The sequence below is a fragment of the Rhincodon typus genome, chromosome 46 (assembly GCF_021869965.1).
Source record: "Rhincodon typus isolate 14 chromosome 46, sRhiTyp1.1, whole genome shotgun sequence".
NCBI classification, from domain to species: Eukaryota; Metazoa; Chordata; class Chondrichthyes; order Orectolobiformes; family Rhincodontidae; genus Rhincodon; species Rhincodon typus.
The window spans coordinates 4654431-4671103 of record NC_063377.1 but is presented as its reverse complement, the minus strand read 5'-3'; the positions used below and the strand labels follow the sequence as shown (position 1 = coordinate 4671103).

The following is a 16673-nucleotide window of genomic DNA, read 5'->3' as shown; positions in this document are numbered from 1 at the left end:
TAAAGTAATGATGGTGAACAAGATAAAAGATTAGAATAGAGATTCTGTGGGAGAGAGGAGCAGATCTTCAGGATGGGCATACCTAGAAGAGATGTGGCAGTGAGTTAAACACTAAAGCAAAAAAAAACAACTACAGATACTGGAAATCAGAATCAAAAACATTTCTAAGAAGGAAGAAAGGGGGAGTTAATTTGCTTACTATTGTCTGAAAAGTAATTGGTAAGCTGTAATACACGTCTGGGTACAGCAGGATACAGGGAGTAATCATTTGATGTCTTTATCAACCAAATGACAGGTGAAACTGAACTATTGATAATCTGCTCAGTGACATGGAGTGCACTTTATCTTAAAATACGCATATTTTTCTTCCTCAGTTGTGGATTTAGATCATAGTGACCCGTGTGAAGATCATATTGTCCTGGATCAGCCCTGGAGGAATAAGAATTGTGAAAATACGGAATGCTCCGGAATGCTGATGTGTGATACCAATACTAATTATGGATGGTACAGATTTAAGAGGTAATTGAGAAGGACAATTTTAGATACATTAGTAAATAAATGGGAGATGTTTTAAGTTCTTTCATGGGTTGTATGACAATGCCAAAACCTGTTACCCATCCAAATTGCCCTTGAAAAAGTCAAAGTGAGCTGTCTTTTTGAATGGTATAGTCACTCTAGGCTGATTTGGCACTATGGCTTGGCCGGGTCACATCAAACAACTACTAAGAAGCCCACCATATCTTGGAGTCACAGACGAGTCAATTTTACAGACTGAATGATCTTGCTTACCACTAGCTGCTGTGGTGGGTCTCAAACCCTGTCCTCCAAGCATTTCCATAGATCTTTACATTAATACCTCGGTGAGATTACTTACGATGCTGTCTCCTTCACGATTACTGCACCCCCACCCTGCCAGTCTTTCTATCACTTAATACATGCCATGCATCAAGGGTCTGACTCCGATTCTTGTTTCAGTTCTGGCGGATGGAAAATGTCAGAGACCATAATTCCAACACATCGCTGTTCCGCATATTCCACTGCCTGGTTACAAGGTATGTTTAGATGTTGTAACATCAGGCTTGCACTTTTCATGTTGTTTCCATCTGTCACTAATTATAAACCTCATTTCAGGTTCTCATCCAGACAGAGTTGATGGAGAAGTGATAAGGACAATTTGTATTCACTGGAATGGAAACCCCTGCTATTGGGTGCATGAGATAAAGGTCAAAAACTGTGCCAGTTTCTTTGTTTATGAGTTGAAGTCATTATTCTACTGCGCTGCCTATTGCACAGGTAAATTGTGTAATTGAAATTGTCTGGAAAGTTGACACTGGATATTCTTTACCACTGACAATATTAAGAATCAAACTTTTCACCTTTTTTGAGCCTAAATACTGACACGAATGTGAAATATTTAAAACAAATTGAACTATTCGCCGAAGCTTTAGGGCACTGGGGCTTTGTGGTTTTGTTATTGGTGTCCAACTTTTTAAAAATGTTAATCTAGTTAAAATAGAATCAGACTAACAGATTGAAGAGTTAAAATTTCAGAGCTTAAGAATTAAGATAGAAAATGTATATAATAAAAAGCTGTCAGTTTTTAGACATCCTTTCATTACAGTTAAATGCATCAGGTCTTGAAAGTGATAGTAATGGAAATCTATTTTTGGATTGATGACTACAAATGGGTTTCTGGTACTGAGTTACACCCAGGTGTGCTTATAATGCAATATCATTTAGTCTTTAGTCCGTGGCAGTTCCATGAAAATGTAAAAATGTTTGAGTGTTGTAATCTTTGGCAAATCTTTTGGGAATACGTTGAAAAACTGTAATCTAAGAAATCAAAAATAAATTGCTGCAATAATGTAATGGTAACAGTAATTAATGTTTACACCAAAAGTCAACATTCAGAATCGTAACTTAAGATGTTCTTAAAATTTACTTTTATTTCTTATTATAGTTTAAGTAAGTTTGCAGATGACATCAAAATTGGTGGAGCAGTGGACAGTGAAGAAGGTTATCTCAGAGTACAATGGGATCTTGATCAGATGGGCCGAGGAGTGGCAGATGGAGTTTAGTTTAGATAAATGTGAGGTGTTGCATTTTTGTAGGTAAATCAGGGCAGAACTTATACACTTAATGGTAAAGTCCTAGGGAGTGTTGCCGAATGAAGAGAGCTTGGGATGCATTGGTTAGGTTACTTTTGGAATATTGCATTTAATTATGGTCTCCCTGCCAAAGGGAAAAGTATTATTAAACTTCAAAGGGTCAGAAAAGATTCACAAGGATGTTGCTGGGGTTGGAGGATTAGAGATATGGGAAGAGCTTGAATAGGCTGGGGCTATTTCCCTGGTCCGTCAGAGGCTGAGTGGTTACCTTATAGAGGTTTATAAAATTATGATAGCGTGAATTGCCAACGTTTATTTTCTCAGGGTAGACGGGTCCAAAGCTAGAAGGCATAGGTTTAATGTAAGAGGGGAAAGATTTAAAAGGAACCTGAGAGGAAACTTTTTCATGTGCTGTACAACTCTGAGTCTACCAGTTTATATCTCTTGTCCAGGAAAATTTTGTTTTCAATGATTGCAGGAGTTTGGATTTCTTAGGCAAAAGACAGTCAAAGTGAGACATTCTTAAAAGAAAGGCAATGAATGCTCAGTCTTGGCTAGTTAATATGCTTCTAGCAATCTCATAGGCCCTAGGTACCATGCCCAACCTTTATGACAAACAAACCAATGATTTTAGCATGATCGACAGCTGTCCAATCTCTGAGCAATGTTTAGGGGAGAGGAGCTAGAAAGGTGGTTAACGTTGAGAGTCACAGTGCTGAAATAGGTGAAATATGTGTAAAAGCGTGAGTAAGTGGTTTGAAGAAAGGTAAGATCGTGAAGAAAGTGAAGGAGAAGATAATGATGCCGGTCAGACCGTTCTGAAATCAATAGCCACAGGGGATGGGAAGTGGAATATTCAGGACAAGGAAGTAGTTTTTTCCTTCTAATTCACTCGCGTCACTGGCTGGGCCAACATTTATTTCCCATCCCTAATTACCAGAGGCAGTTAAGAGTCTACCACATTGCTGTTGTTCTGGAGTCACATGTAGACCAAACCAAGTAAGGATGACAGATTTTCTTCCCTAAAGAATATTTGTGAACCAGATGGATTTTTCCGACAATCAACAATCGCTTCATGTCATCTTTAGACTCTTGATTCTATATTTTTATTGAATTCAAATTCCATCACCTGCCATGACAAAATTTGACCCCAGGTTCCAAAAACATTCTGATGAAGGGTCTAGGCCCGAAACGTCAGCCTTCCTGCTCCTATGATGCTGCTTGGCCTGCTGTGTTAATCCAGATCTACACCTTGTTATCCAAAAACATTAGGTGAGTTTTGGATGAATAGTGTGGCGATAATACAACTAGGCCATTGCCTCCCCATCGAGGTGAAGTTTTTAATGGAAAGTGAATGATATGGAGTGAGCAGTGACCATGATGGAGACACGTGTGGAGGACTGAGAAACATGTAATGAAAGAGAGAACATGATAGTTCAATATTTATACTGGTATGTCCACTAAGAGTGAGCCTGAGTCCGTCATTAAAATGTTATCATGTGGACACTAAGGGAAGGGGATACAGTGAATGCTGTTGGGCTAATAGCATGATCAAAGGTTCTGGAATGTGATGATGTGTTGCACATTATTCACTGAAGGATCTGAACAACTGTAATACTGGACCATTCGCTGAAATCTCTTGCCAAACAAAGGATGTTCTGAGCTCATCCTTATGCGGCACTTTTGTATGTTGACTTATTTTGATTGTGATTCCAGAGACTTGTAGAATAATAGATTTCAATGGGATTGAATGTTTGAAGGCAATTCGGACAGGATGACTGAATAAGAGTGAGATGCACTGACTGAGGAACGTGGGATGTAGTGACTGATGGAAGTGGGTTCTACTTGCTGACAACTGTTGGATGTATTGAAAGTGAGGCATAGAATGTAGTGACTGAGAAGATAATAATTTATAGATGGAGGCAAGCTGGATGCAGTGTCAAAGGGTAGGAAGATGTAATGAGAGCATGACCTAGAGACTAGATAGTAATATGCAGAAACAAAGGGGAGTCATTTGTAAAGATCAGATCAGATGCAATTTGGCCAGAGTGGAGTGAGAGCAGATACTTTCAACTAAATCTCTCTCAGAATAGTGGGATGTATTCAAGAAGGAAATATGAAGAGCACCGTACCAACATGATCCAATAAACAAAAAGATTGGGACTATCAAATCCTGTGAACTGTGGATACCGAGGGAAATACTGCATTAGATTAAGAGAAAAGGAGGATTAGGGCAAATACCAAGAGTTCAAACCAGAACAAGCCCTAAAGGGGTTTAGAATGTGCATGAGGAAACTTAAAAGAGTAGAGTAGGAGAGCTAAAAAGGGACATGAAAGGATATTGACAGGTGAAGTAAAGAAAAGTCCTAAGTTATTTTAACAGGTACATTCTTAAGTGCAAAAGGGTACAATGGAAACATCGGGGCCCATTAAGGACCATGGTGGTAATTTGTACCTGGAGCCAGAGAATATAGGTAGGCTTCTGAATGAATACTTTGTGTCAGCGTTCACAAGTGAAAGGGACAATGTAAATTTCAAAATCAGGGAGAATGTCTGTGACACAATTAAAGAAATTAGCAATTACAGAAAGGAGGTTCTGAGTGTTCTGGAAAGCTTAAAAGTAGATAAATCTCCAGATCAGATAAAATGTAATGTGTGTTGTTGAATAAGGCAAGGCAGAGCTGGTAGGGCTGCTTGCTAAAATGTTCACTTTCTCTTGAGTCACAATTCCTGTCCTATACTCCAGTGTAAAAAGTCTCAGCCTATCCAGCCTCTCCTTGTAACTCAAACCTTCCAATCTCAGCAACATCCAGTAAATCTCTTCTGTGCTCTCTCCAGCTTAATAATATCCTTCCTATGACAAAGACCAGAACTGCATACAGTACCCCAGAAGAGAGCTCATCAACATCCTGTACAGCCTCAACATAACACCCCAACACCTATACTCAAGGGTCTGAGCAATGAAGGCAAGTGTGTTAAACACCTTAACCACCCTATCTGTATGTGAGGCAAACTTCAAAGAATAAAGAACCTGAACCCCTATGTCTTTCTGTTCTGCAACACTGCACAAGACCCTATTTTTCATTGTATAAGTTCTGCACTTGTTTGTTTTACCAAAATGCAATACCTTGCATTCATCCAAATTAAACTCCATCTGCCACTCTTCAGCTCATTGGTCCAATTGATCAAGATCTTTTTGTAATCTGAGATAACCTACTTCACTGTACACTGTACCATGAATTTTGGTGTCATTCACAGATTTACAAACCATGAATTCCATAATCTCATCTACACCCTTTATATAAATGACAAACAAAAGTGGACTCAGCATTGATCTCTGTGGAACAGCGTTGGTTACAGGTCTCCTGTCCGAAAAACAACTCTTCGCCATCAGTCTCTGTCTCCTGCTGTTAAGCCAATTTTATATCCAATTGGCAAGCTTACCCTGAATCCCATGTGATCTAACTTTACCAGTTAGTCTACCATACGGAATCTTGTCAAAAGCTTTTCTAAAGCCCAAGTAAACAATATCTACCAATCTTCCCTCAGGTTTTAGGGCTTCCCTTAGCACATACTCCTAGACCTTGGAATGTGCCATCTGCAACATTTGGTCAAGTTCAACTGGGTAGGCTGGAACACCAACACATTTCAGGGAGATGAAAGAGCATTTTCATCAGTTGATGGTTCTCCTTGTGCAGTTGATGTTTGCCTTGATGTGAGTCCCGGGGAACAGACTGTAGAGCATACAGTCCTGCATCACAGAGCTGCTCAGGACGAATCTCGGCAAAAGCCACTAATTCTGTTTCCAGCCCTTCATTGCAAAGGTACATTCCTGAAGAAGATGTGTGACAATCTCTCCACCAGTGAAAACGCTTTAAGGACAATGTATGGTGGTGCGTAGAGACCAGACGTGCATAATGCATCAGATGGGTAGTGCCCTTTTCATCTCAAGGCAAACTATGTCTTAATGCTTCTTGGAAAGTTCTGGCAATGAAGCATTCTGCCAAATGACTTGAAGAGTTTGCCCAGGGAACCAGATGACTTGATTCACCTTTTCCTTTTCCCACAGAGTCTTGAGGAATTATGTGCTGACCCACTCCCTGATTGACTTGTGGTAAAAGGGTTTCCTTTTGCAAATTTTTTCACAAGGAACAGTGATATAGAACAATCCGACTGCTTGGAAAGTTCTGCAGCATCAAACTCTGACCCAATCTTTGCAACACTGAGGACAGGTATGTAGTGACGCTTGTTTGCATACCGATGGTCTGCACACAGCATCATGCAACCACACACAACAGCCATGTCCAGTACATCTTCCCCCTGCCTTATTCAGAGCTTGAGACATGGTGTTCCTGTGGACATGGTCCATTTTTGATCTCGAGATGAAGTGGAGGATAACTTGAGTGACTGCAATTTTGCAGGTTCAGCAAGTGGGCCAGATCCAGATGCAGTAACACCAACAGTACTTTACACCTGATAGCCAGGTTTTCACCCACAATAGAAAGGAAGTGGTGTTCTCATCTGCCCAGCTTCTGCCTCACCTTGGCAATATGCTCCTCCCAAGTTTTTGACAATACCATGGCCCCTCCCAACTAAATTCCCACCACCTTCAGACAATCTGTCCTGATGGTAAAGGGGATGAAGGATCATTTGGTCTAGTTTCCAAAGAACTGGTCGCAAATGGTCATACGTCTGAGCACTGACAGTGGGTCCAAACAGAAAACAATGACATCATTCATGTATAGGGATGCTTTGACCTGTAAGCCTTCGCTGCCAGGAATAGTTACTCCTTTCAGGCTCAAATTCTTCCTCATGGACTTGGCAAAAGGTTCCACACAGCAGACAAATAAGGCAGGAGCAAGTGAGGACTACCTCGCCTGACACCAGATCTGATCAGAAAGCCCTCTAATTCCCAATTTTTGATTGAGACAGTAACGATGTTGTTGTCGAGCAGTTGGATCTAATTGTGGATTCCTTACCCAACAGCCATTTTGGAGAGCAGATCTCTGCTGTTGCTTGCAATATCCTGTCAAAGGCCTTCTCCTGGTATAGGCTGATAAGGCAGGCTTCCACCCCTCTGTTCTGGAAATAGACAATTAAATCCCTGAGGAGAGTGATGCTCTCAGAGATCTTTCTGCCTGGTTCAGCACAGGTTTGGTCATTGGGAATCACTGATCCCTGAACAAACCTGACCTGGTTGGCAATGACCTTGGACAGAATTTTGTACTCTGCTTTCAGCAGTGAGAGTGGTTGCCAATTTCTAATTTCCTTCCTGTCCACCAGAAAGGTGATAATACCTTTCCGCATGGATTCACACACACTGCCTGTCTGAAGTATGCTATCATACACATGCAACACATCCTGGCCATTCAGATCCAACAGAGCTAAATACAGCTTGGCAAGGAAGTGGTCACATGTGGGAGTTTTATTCCTCTCAAGGCACTTGAGGGCCTGACTCAGCTCATGCAGGGAGAATAGCTGGTCCAACACCAATGTCCTGCAACCTAAGATCTCTGGTAGGGAGGCCATGCTGCCGATTGGTTTTGTGTCATACAGTCTGACATAAAAGGATTTGTTGATCCTCAGAATTTCACACTGAGATGACATCAAGCCATCTTATTCTGGCTGCTGATCACTAAGCTCTCCCTGTGTACCATCTGGAAGGAGAAACCTGAGCATGTCTCATCTTGTTCCACAACCAGATCCTGGACTGGAAGATTATCTTGGAGGCCTTTGAGCCAAAGAGCAAGACTTGCTGGCTCTTCACCTTCTGGAGATCCTCCTTCACATCAAACCCCATTGTCTATAGCAGGAGTAGGCTCTGCATACTTTTCTGGAGTTCGGATAGATTTCCCCATTTCTCTTCCCTTCTTAACACCTTTGAGGATGAGAAACCTCTTGATATTCCTCTTGACTGTTTCCCATTGGTCTAGTAGAGACTCAAAGAGGGGTTTTGCGGTTCTCCAACATTTTTCATCCCTTTTGAGTTCCTCAATGCTTTCTAGGGTCCACAATTTCACTTTCAACTTCCGCATTCCCTTGCTTATGGTCCTGTAGGTTACAGTCAGCCAGCAAAAGGCAGCAGTTGGAGAAGAAAACCGGCTTCACATCGGTGGATCTGACCAAGAATGCCTGGACACAAACAGGAAATCTATCCTCAGCTGGGCAGACCCAACTGGCTGTGACCAGGTGTATCTATGCTGCACTCTGTCTGCAGGAGTGCTGAAGGTGTCATGCAGATTTGGCACCTTTCACAGCTTCCATCAGGATGTGGTTTCCAGGTTGTTGTCATCCCCTCTGAATCATCCACCACATCGATGATGCAGCTGAAGTCTCTGGCCAAAATGACTGGCCTGGGCATTGCCAGTACTTCATGCCCGATGACCCAGGTTTATCCACAATGGAGAAGGAGAGGTGCTCCCATATACCCTTGCCTCACTTCAGCGACACGCTCCTCCCAAATTTTTATGCACGCTCTGGCCCCTCTGAACCATATACCCAGCACCTTCAGGTAATCTATCCTGACAGTGAAGGGGATAAAGAATCAGTTGGCCCAGTTCCCAAAGAACATGCCCTTGCTCTTGTTTCAATTTAACTTGCCTCCTGAGGCCAGATCAGAGAGAGTCTGCTTCAGTGATGAGGCTGATCCTTGAGGCAGCTCCTGTGGCGTCTTTGGTGATGTGGTAGTCTGGCCTGGGATTCTAATGCCCCAAGATTTGGCGGCTTTGGTGTCAGATTTCTGCGGCGGTGAAAAATGTGGTTCCTGTCTTTTCCTTGACTTTGGAAACCCATGAGCCGTAACGTAGTCAAAATGGACTTTGTCTTTAGAGATAGTAGGAACTGCCGATGCTGGAGAATCTGAGATAACACGGTGTAGAGCTGGATGAACACAGCAGGCCAAGCAGCATCAGAGGAGCAGGAAAGCTGACGTTTCGGGTCGTGACCCTTCTTCAGAAATCTTTGTCTTTAACTTTTTATATATAATTTCTGTTATTAATATAAGTGCTGGTGTATGGTGATTTAAAGCCTGTTCACTGTATTTTTTCTAAACTTACAAGTGCCAATAAATTACTATTATGTTCTATTCTATTCTATATTCTTTAGTCACGCATTCAACTGCACTATGCTCCCATTTCTGGCCTCATTAGCACATATAATCCAAGATTACAACCTAAGTCCCTAAATTCCCTTTGCAGGACCTCATGTCTCTTATTGCTTATGACGTCTGTGCTAATATGGACACTTTTCTGAGTCTCCGACTACAGAGACCCCTATCACTGCAACTCGCCTACATTTCAACCCTCCCTGCTATACATCAGAGTCAGTGGTGGTGGACTGCAGCTGTTCCTTTTCCCTGAAAGGCCATCGCTCCGAATAGTACTGAAAATGGTTGACTTGTTTAAGTGGGGAATAGCCAAAGAGTACTCCCACACTGCCTGCCTGCCCTTCCAGGCTGTCACCTATCAATGTGGCTGAACCTTTAGAGTAATGACATCCCTGAAACTCCCATCTATAAAACTTTCTGCTTCCTGTATGCTCTTCAGTGAGTCCAACTGCTGCTCCAACTGATCCATGGAGTCTGAGAGAAGCTGCTAGTGAACACACTTCCTGACTTTGGTTTTTAGGATGTACTAACTAGGAAGATTGGATATAGTAACTAAGGGGCGTAATGTCAATTGTGATACACAGGAATGACAGACGAGGGTAAATTATACACACTGCAGTAAATAAAATGTAGCAACAGAAGGGTATCATGGCCAGTTAACTGCTGGAAGTGTGGTATTGACGGAATTGCACAGGAAACGTTGAATAAGCAAAATGTCCGTGGATAGAGCTTGATAGTGACTCAGAAAATGTAACTTAGTCCCTGAGAGAAGTGGGAAATAGACTTTGAGAGGAATGTGGTAGAATAGCTGAGAAGAGTGATGGCAGGATTGTGTGAGTTTCAGGGTCTGAAAGGCAGGGAATGTAATGACTTGAAGATATTCAATGCAGTGCTAGCAAGCAGTCCATTGAGGCAGAGTGGATGTCTTTCCCTGATTTTGAGTGGTACAGCACAATAACATCAGTGGTTCAAGAAGGCAGTTCACCACCAGATTCTCAAAGGCAACCAAGGATGGGCAATAAAAGCCGGTACAAACAGCACGGCCCATGTCCGACAAGAAAATAAAAAAAAAAGATTGATATTTCCTGAACCAGGCATTTAACCAGTTGAGTTGGTGTCAACTCTAAAATATTTCTCTTCTGTGTTTCACTTTTACTTTAGATCCAGACTCAGCACCAACTCATTTGCCCGAGGAACAATCAACCTGGCAAACTTTTGAGCAGTCGTCACTTATGCCCACAGGAACTGCAACCTCAGGTATACGTCGAATTGGATTCATTTATTAAATTCAATATCTGTGAGTAATGGTACACGGTCAACAAGAGGTAGGGGCTGGAGTGACTGACTAGAATGGTTAGTTATTGAAAGAGTTGGAATTATTGAGTAATGATTCCTTGATGCAATGAAATAAAGGAGTGTTTCAGCAGTGTGGTTTCTCAACTGAGTCACTTGTTTGGAGAAGTGCAGAAAATGACACTGCACAGAGTTGTGTCAGAAGGCATTTCACAGCCTGAACGCCATAAGCCCAGTGTTAGCCAGCCCTAATGTGCAAAGCCATTCAAGGTGGCTATCGATGCAAGTGATGTGAGTGTCGGTGCTGCACTCTTGCAAGAAAATGATGAGGGGAAGAAAGACCTTTGGGTAGTTTTTTTGCAGACAATTGAACAATCATCAGCAGAAATATTCGAGGATATAGAAGGAAACTAACATTTCAACATTCGTGTTGCCAGTAATGGGTTTGGGACAATTGTATATACTGATCATAGCCCCTTAAATATTTTGGGAGAATTTAAGGATGAAAATTACAGACTGTTCAGACGGAGCTTATAATTGCAGCCATTCAATTTGGAAATTATACACATGGCAGGATGACAGCACATAAACGCCAATGCGTTATCGTGACTTTAATGAAAGAAGACGGAGGCATTCGGTAACAAGACCAGAAAAGGCTGTAATGGACTGTAATAGTGAATGTTTGCATTCTTATAGTCAATGCAATGTATATCTATTGTACTGTACTAACAGAATTAGCTCCATTTTTTAAACCCTTTTGTGTTATTCTATGTATGTTATTGGTTCATTTTTCAAGATGGGAAGGGAAGTTGTGGCAATACTATAACACAAGAGGTGTAATTTGTCCTGTCCTTTCTTTGAAGAGAGGTTGAAAGACAGAGTTGAAACCCTGTCTATTTAAATACAATAAACAGCTCGTGAGGCCTTGAGGTTTATTTTCAAAGTTGGAATGTTAAAGGCAGCAAGAGAACCGAATATTCAGTTTGAGTTTTTCAGTCGCCGTTGCTGGGGCCTTGAAGCTGAGGTTTGAAGCTGCAGCACACATCTCCCCACTACTGTCTGTCTGAGTTTTCTCTTAACATTTTTCCTCCTGGACTGGAGAATTGCATGTGAGACAATCAATTTTACTGAATTTGCCTGTGCTAAGTATGTGTTTCTGAGATGTTAGTATATTAGAATAGTTACTGTTTAGCAGTTAAATAATTTATTATTCTGTCAAGTTTTCCAGCAGTTAAGTCATCCCAATTCCTCCTTTCTTTTGTTGTAATTTAAATATAGTATATGAATGAAGTGTGTTTTGCATCAAGACTGGTATTTTGACTAATCAAATTGCATGCAAAATGGAACACCTGGCACTTGTCTTGAAAATAAGAAAACGTTAGGGTCTAGGCTATCTTCTTAATCTATTTTGAGAGGTTTTGGTCTGGTCCATCAAAATAGAGGGTGGTAATGACTCAGAAAATGCAACTTAGTCGCTCAGAAAAGTGAGATATCGACTTTGAGAAAAATGCCGTGTAATAGCTGAGAAGAGTGATCAGAGGAATGTGAGAGTTGCAATGACTGAAAGATGGGGAATGTAGTGATTTACAGGTGTTAAATTTAGTGCTAGGATACAGTCCATTGAGGCAGAGTGGGATTGCTTTCCTTGATTCCAAGTGGTAGAGCACAATGACATCAGCGGTTCAAGAAGACAGCAACCATCACCTTCTCATAGGCAACAAAGGATGGGCAACAAAAGCTGGTTCAGCCAGCACTGCCCACGTGCCACGAGAGAATTTACAAAAATATAGAATGATTTTTAATATTTCCTGAAGCAGATACTTAACGAGTTGTGTTGATCTCTACTCTAAAATGTCTCTTCTGTGTTTCTACTTCAATTCAGGCCCAGAGTCAGCACCAACTCATTTGCCTGAGGAACAATCAACCTGGCAATCTTTTGAGCAGTCATCACTTTTGCCCACAGGAACTAAAACCTCAGGTATACGTCCAATGGATTCATTTATTAAATTCACTAACTGTGAGTAATGGTAGACAGTTAACAACATGGCTGAGAAGTAGTGACTGACTGGAAAGGTTATTTATGGAATGAGTTTGAATTATTGAGTAATGATTCCTCAATGCAATAAATTGCGGGAGTGACGAAATAATTGTTCAATGACTGCAGCTTTGTTTTACATGAGGAAAAGTAAAGATTTAGTTTAGCTGTTTCCCTTAAAATGGCTACAGCTCTTACCATCTTCAGAACTGATCTGAGAGTCAGGCGTTTGCTCTAGTGTGGACGGAGATCCAATTGATTCCAACTTAGCGTCAGAGTCTGACAGGATCAAAAAAAATTTGCAAGTATACAAGAATTAGGATAATTGACCAATTAACCAATTCGTACCAATTCATAGCAAGAAACTATAACAACAATGGATGAATATAGCACACATATAACAATATAGAGATGGGTTACTGATGATGTGTAATATCTTGAATGAACGGAGTAATTGTAATCAATAAAGAGATTTTGATTATTTTTTTCCCTCTTGCTCTTTCTCACTTCATTCTAGCTTGCTTTACTTTTTTTCTTTTCTTTTTAACCAACCTTTTCAAATGTGTTAGCGTACATTTCTGCAGTAGATAGGAGTTGATGCTGTGTTTTCCAGGTTGAAGATATGGGCACCATACCACTATCCCATCTCTTTATTGTTATATGTGTGCTATATTCATCCATTGTTGTTATAGTTTCTTGCTATTCTTCCACGTCCTGATTGATGTTTAATTTTTGCTGATCAACTTGAGAATTTGCTTACTTCTAACATGTTGGATTTTCCTGTTAAAAATGTAAATGATTTGCAATAAGTTGATGCACCTCTTACAAATGGATGTCCATATTGATTGAATGTGAGCTAACAGATCAACCAGGATGTGAGTGGTTTTCGTATGGATTGGTTAATTGGTCAATTATCCTAATTCTTGTATACTTGCGAATTTTTTTTGATCCTGTCAGACTCTGATGCTAAGTTGGAATCACTTGGATCTCCGTCCACACTAGAGCAAATGCCTGACTCTCAGATCAGTTCTGAAGATGGTAAGAGCTGTAGCCATTTTAAGGGAAACAGCTAAACTAAATCTTTACTTTTCCTCATGTAAAACAAAGCTGCAGTTGTCTCTCTTGAAACAGATGTGTAGTTGTTATTCTTGCAGGAACATCTATAGCTCCCAGTCTGTCCAGTTATTTGTCTTCCTCCTGACTTTTAAGTTCACAGAATTGTCATGGTGAAGAAGACCGTTGGCTCATCTTGTTTGCACCATTTTTTTGTTCATTCTGACATGATGCCAATCCTCAGACTTTTCCCCATAACAGGGTATAGTGTTTTCATTCTAATAATTACCTGACACCCTCTTAAATACAGCAATCAAAACTGCCTCCACGCAGTCAGTGTAGTCCAGACCCTAGGCACTATGCAAAAGAATATTTCTCATGTCACAATTTCATCTTTTGCAAAACATTTTATGACTGTATCCTTTGGTTCTTAACTCTTTACAAATAGTTTCTTTTTCACAACTCTTTTGACATCCCTCATGTATTTGCTCAAACCTTACCTCAGCTTTCACCTTCCGAAGAACTACTCCAGTCTAGAGCTGTATGTCACACAGTTAATTTGTTAATTACTTCTAGCCCTTGGGCCAGATTCAAACCCACCTCCCTCCCCAGGCTCCCAAGACAATCCCATGATGCCACCACTTGCTCAGCCAAACAATCCCAGTGTATTATTAAATTTAATTCGCAACAGACTAGTCAATACCTTTTCAAGTTTATTTTCCAGTTACCTGTGACCAGTGCATATGAAGTGATTGGGTTAGAAGGTTTGTACTTCAAACTTATTTCCTCTATTTGTACTTCAAACTTATTTCTTCTATTTGTACATGGCTTCCATATCCTTTCCAGTTTATTTTTTAACCAACTGGTCTCTGTTTATGACTGTTGCTGTACATGTCTCTCCATTTCTCAGTTTTTTTCTTGCTCTCTAAAATGATTCCCTGTCGCTGTACTCCTCTTTCCTTCTACGTCTTTATAATACTTGTCTCCCTCTATCTGTCTGTTTCCCTCTTTGCTTTGACATTATTTCATTTGATTACTGACATTCTCCTTCACCCTGCTATCTCATCTTCTCTGTCAGTCCCTATTTCATTCTTCCTCTCATTTTCTCTTTATCTGTCCCTGTCTTTATCTCTATCTATCATAGAATCCGTACAGTGTGGAAACAGGCCCTTCAGCCCAACAAGTCCACACCGACCCTCAGAGCATCCCACCCAGACCCATCCGCCTATAACCCACCTAATCTACACATCCCTGAACACTACAGACAATTTAGCATGGCCAGTCCACCTAGCCTGCACATCTTTGGACTGTGGGAGGAAACCAGAGCACCCGAAGGAAACCCGCACAGATGTAGGGAGAATGTGAAAACTCCACACAGACAGTCGCCCGAGGGTGGAATTGAACCCAGGTCCCTGGCGCTGTGAGGCAGCAGCGCTATCCACTGAGCCACCATGCTGCCCCATTTGTCTAATTTTGGTATTTATCATTGTATCCCTGTACCCTGCTGTACTTTCTGCCTGATTCTGATGGATAAAAGTGGAGTGAGAAATTATAATGTAAGGATTTAAAACAATTGAGAAGGGGAAAACAAGGAAGAACAGAAGAAGAGAATACATGAATCAATAAAGGTTTTATAATGGGGGGGTAGATAAAATGAAGCTGAGATATAGAGGATTATAATGCATATGTGGAGAAGATGGAAGAAAAATAACATTATAAAATATGCAAAGGTGCATGTATTAGATGTGTCCAGGTATTAAATTGAAACATACCGTCCTGTGCTAACTCTGGGTGTTTTTGACCTCTTCATGTTGTGACTTTTGTGTTTAGATATTCAATACACTTGGATTAATGTGACGATCATTTCCAAGGTGGACCTTGAAGAAGATACAGCAAAGAGAATTGCTAACGCGACGGTGAGAGATAGCATTGAATTAAGGCTAATCACAGCAGACCCTAGGTCATCCTTCTGATTATCTGCATTTACTAATTTCACAAGTTTGGAAGATGACAACCAATGAATTGAATATTTGCAGGGCCAATTCCTTTATTACTCTGGAATGTATCAGGCCCTGAGGAGACTGACAGTCTATAACCCCATTAATTTCCCCAGTATAATTTTTTTTACGAATATTGATTTCCTTCTTTTCCACCCTCTTTCTAGACCCTTGGTTGCCTAACTTTTCTGAGAGACATTTCTGCCATGTCTTTGTTCCTGATTATAATGTCCCCAGTTTCTGACTCAAAGGACCGACATTTGTCATTGACAATCCTTTTCTCTTCACATATCTGCATAAGTGATTTGGAGTAAAACATAGCTGGTCTAATTAGTAAGTTTGCAGAGATACAAAGATTGGTGGAGTTGTGGATAGTGAGGAGGATGGTCAGAGAATATAGATCAGTTGGAGGCATGCAGAAAAATGGCAGATGGAGTTTAATCTGGACAAGTGAGGGAATGCATTTTGGAAGGTCAAGTACAGATGGAAATTATGCAGTGAATGGTAAAACCCTTAGGAGTATTGATATATGGAGAGATCGGATTGTGCAGGTCCACAGATCACAGAACGTGGCAGTGCAGGTAGATAAGGTAGTAAAAAGGCTTCTGACATTCTTGCCTTCATTGGAAGGGGCATTGAGTATAACGATAGACAAGTTATGCTGCATCTTAATGGAAATTCAGTTAGGCCACACTTCAAATATTGCATACGGTTCTGGTCACCACACCACCTGAAGGATGTGGATGCTTTGGAGAGGGTACAGAAAAGTTTTACCAGGATGTTGCCTGGTCTGGGGGTGATTTTAGCTATGAAGAAAGATCGGATAGACTGAGTTTGTTTTCACTGGAATGCAGGAGGTTGAGGGGTGACCTGATAGAAGTTCATAAGATTGTGAATGTCATGGATAGAGTGGTAGCATGAAGCTTTTTTCCCCAGGGTGGAGGGCTCAATTACTAGGGAACACAGGTTAAAGGTGCGAGGGGGAAGTTTGAAAGAGATGCGCAAGGCAAGTTTTTCACACAAGGGTTGTGAGTGCCTGGAATGCACTGCCAGAGGAGGTGGTGGAAGCAGACACAATAGCA

The 16673-nt window shown here is 41.0% G+C and overlaps 1 protein-coding gene across 1 annotated transcript in view; it reads left to right on the top strand.

The window, feature by feature from the left end:
- Window positions 1-16673, top strand: part of LOC125487896 — a 120314-nt gene that overhangs the window by 98561 nt on the left and 5080 nt on the right. Inside the window, exons 7-12 of the mRNA XM_048620493.1 lie at window positions 375-519; window positions 976-1052; window positions 1132-1293; window positions 10375-10470; window positions 12389-12484; window positions 15425-15510. Coding sequence (XP_048476450.1) covers window positions 375-519; window positions 976-1052; window positions 1132-1293; window positions 10375-10470; window positions 12389-12484; window positions 15425-15510 — 662 coding nt within the window. The remainder of the gene's footprint in view (window positions 1-374; window positions 520-975; window positions 1053-1131; window positions 1294-10374; window positions 10471-12388; window positions 12485-15424; window positions 15511-16673) is intronic.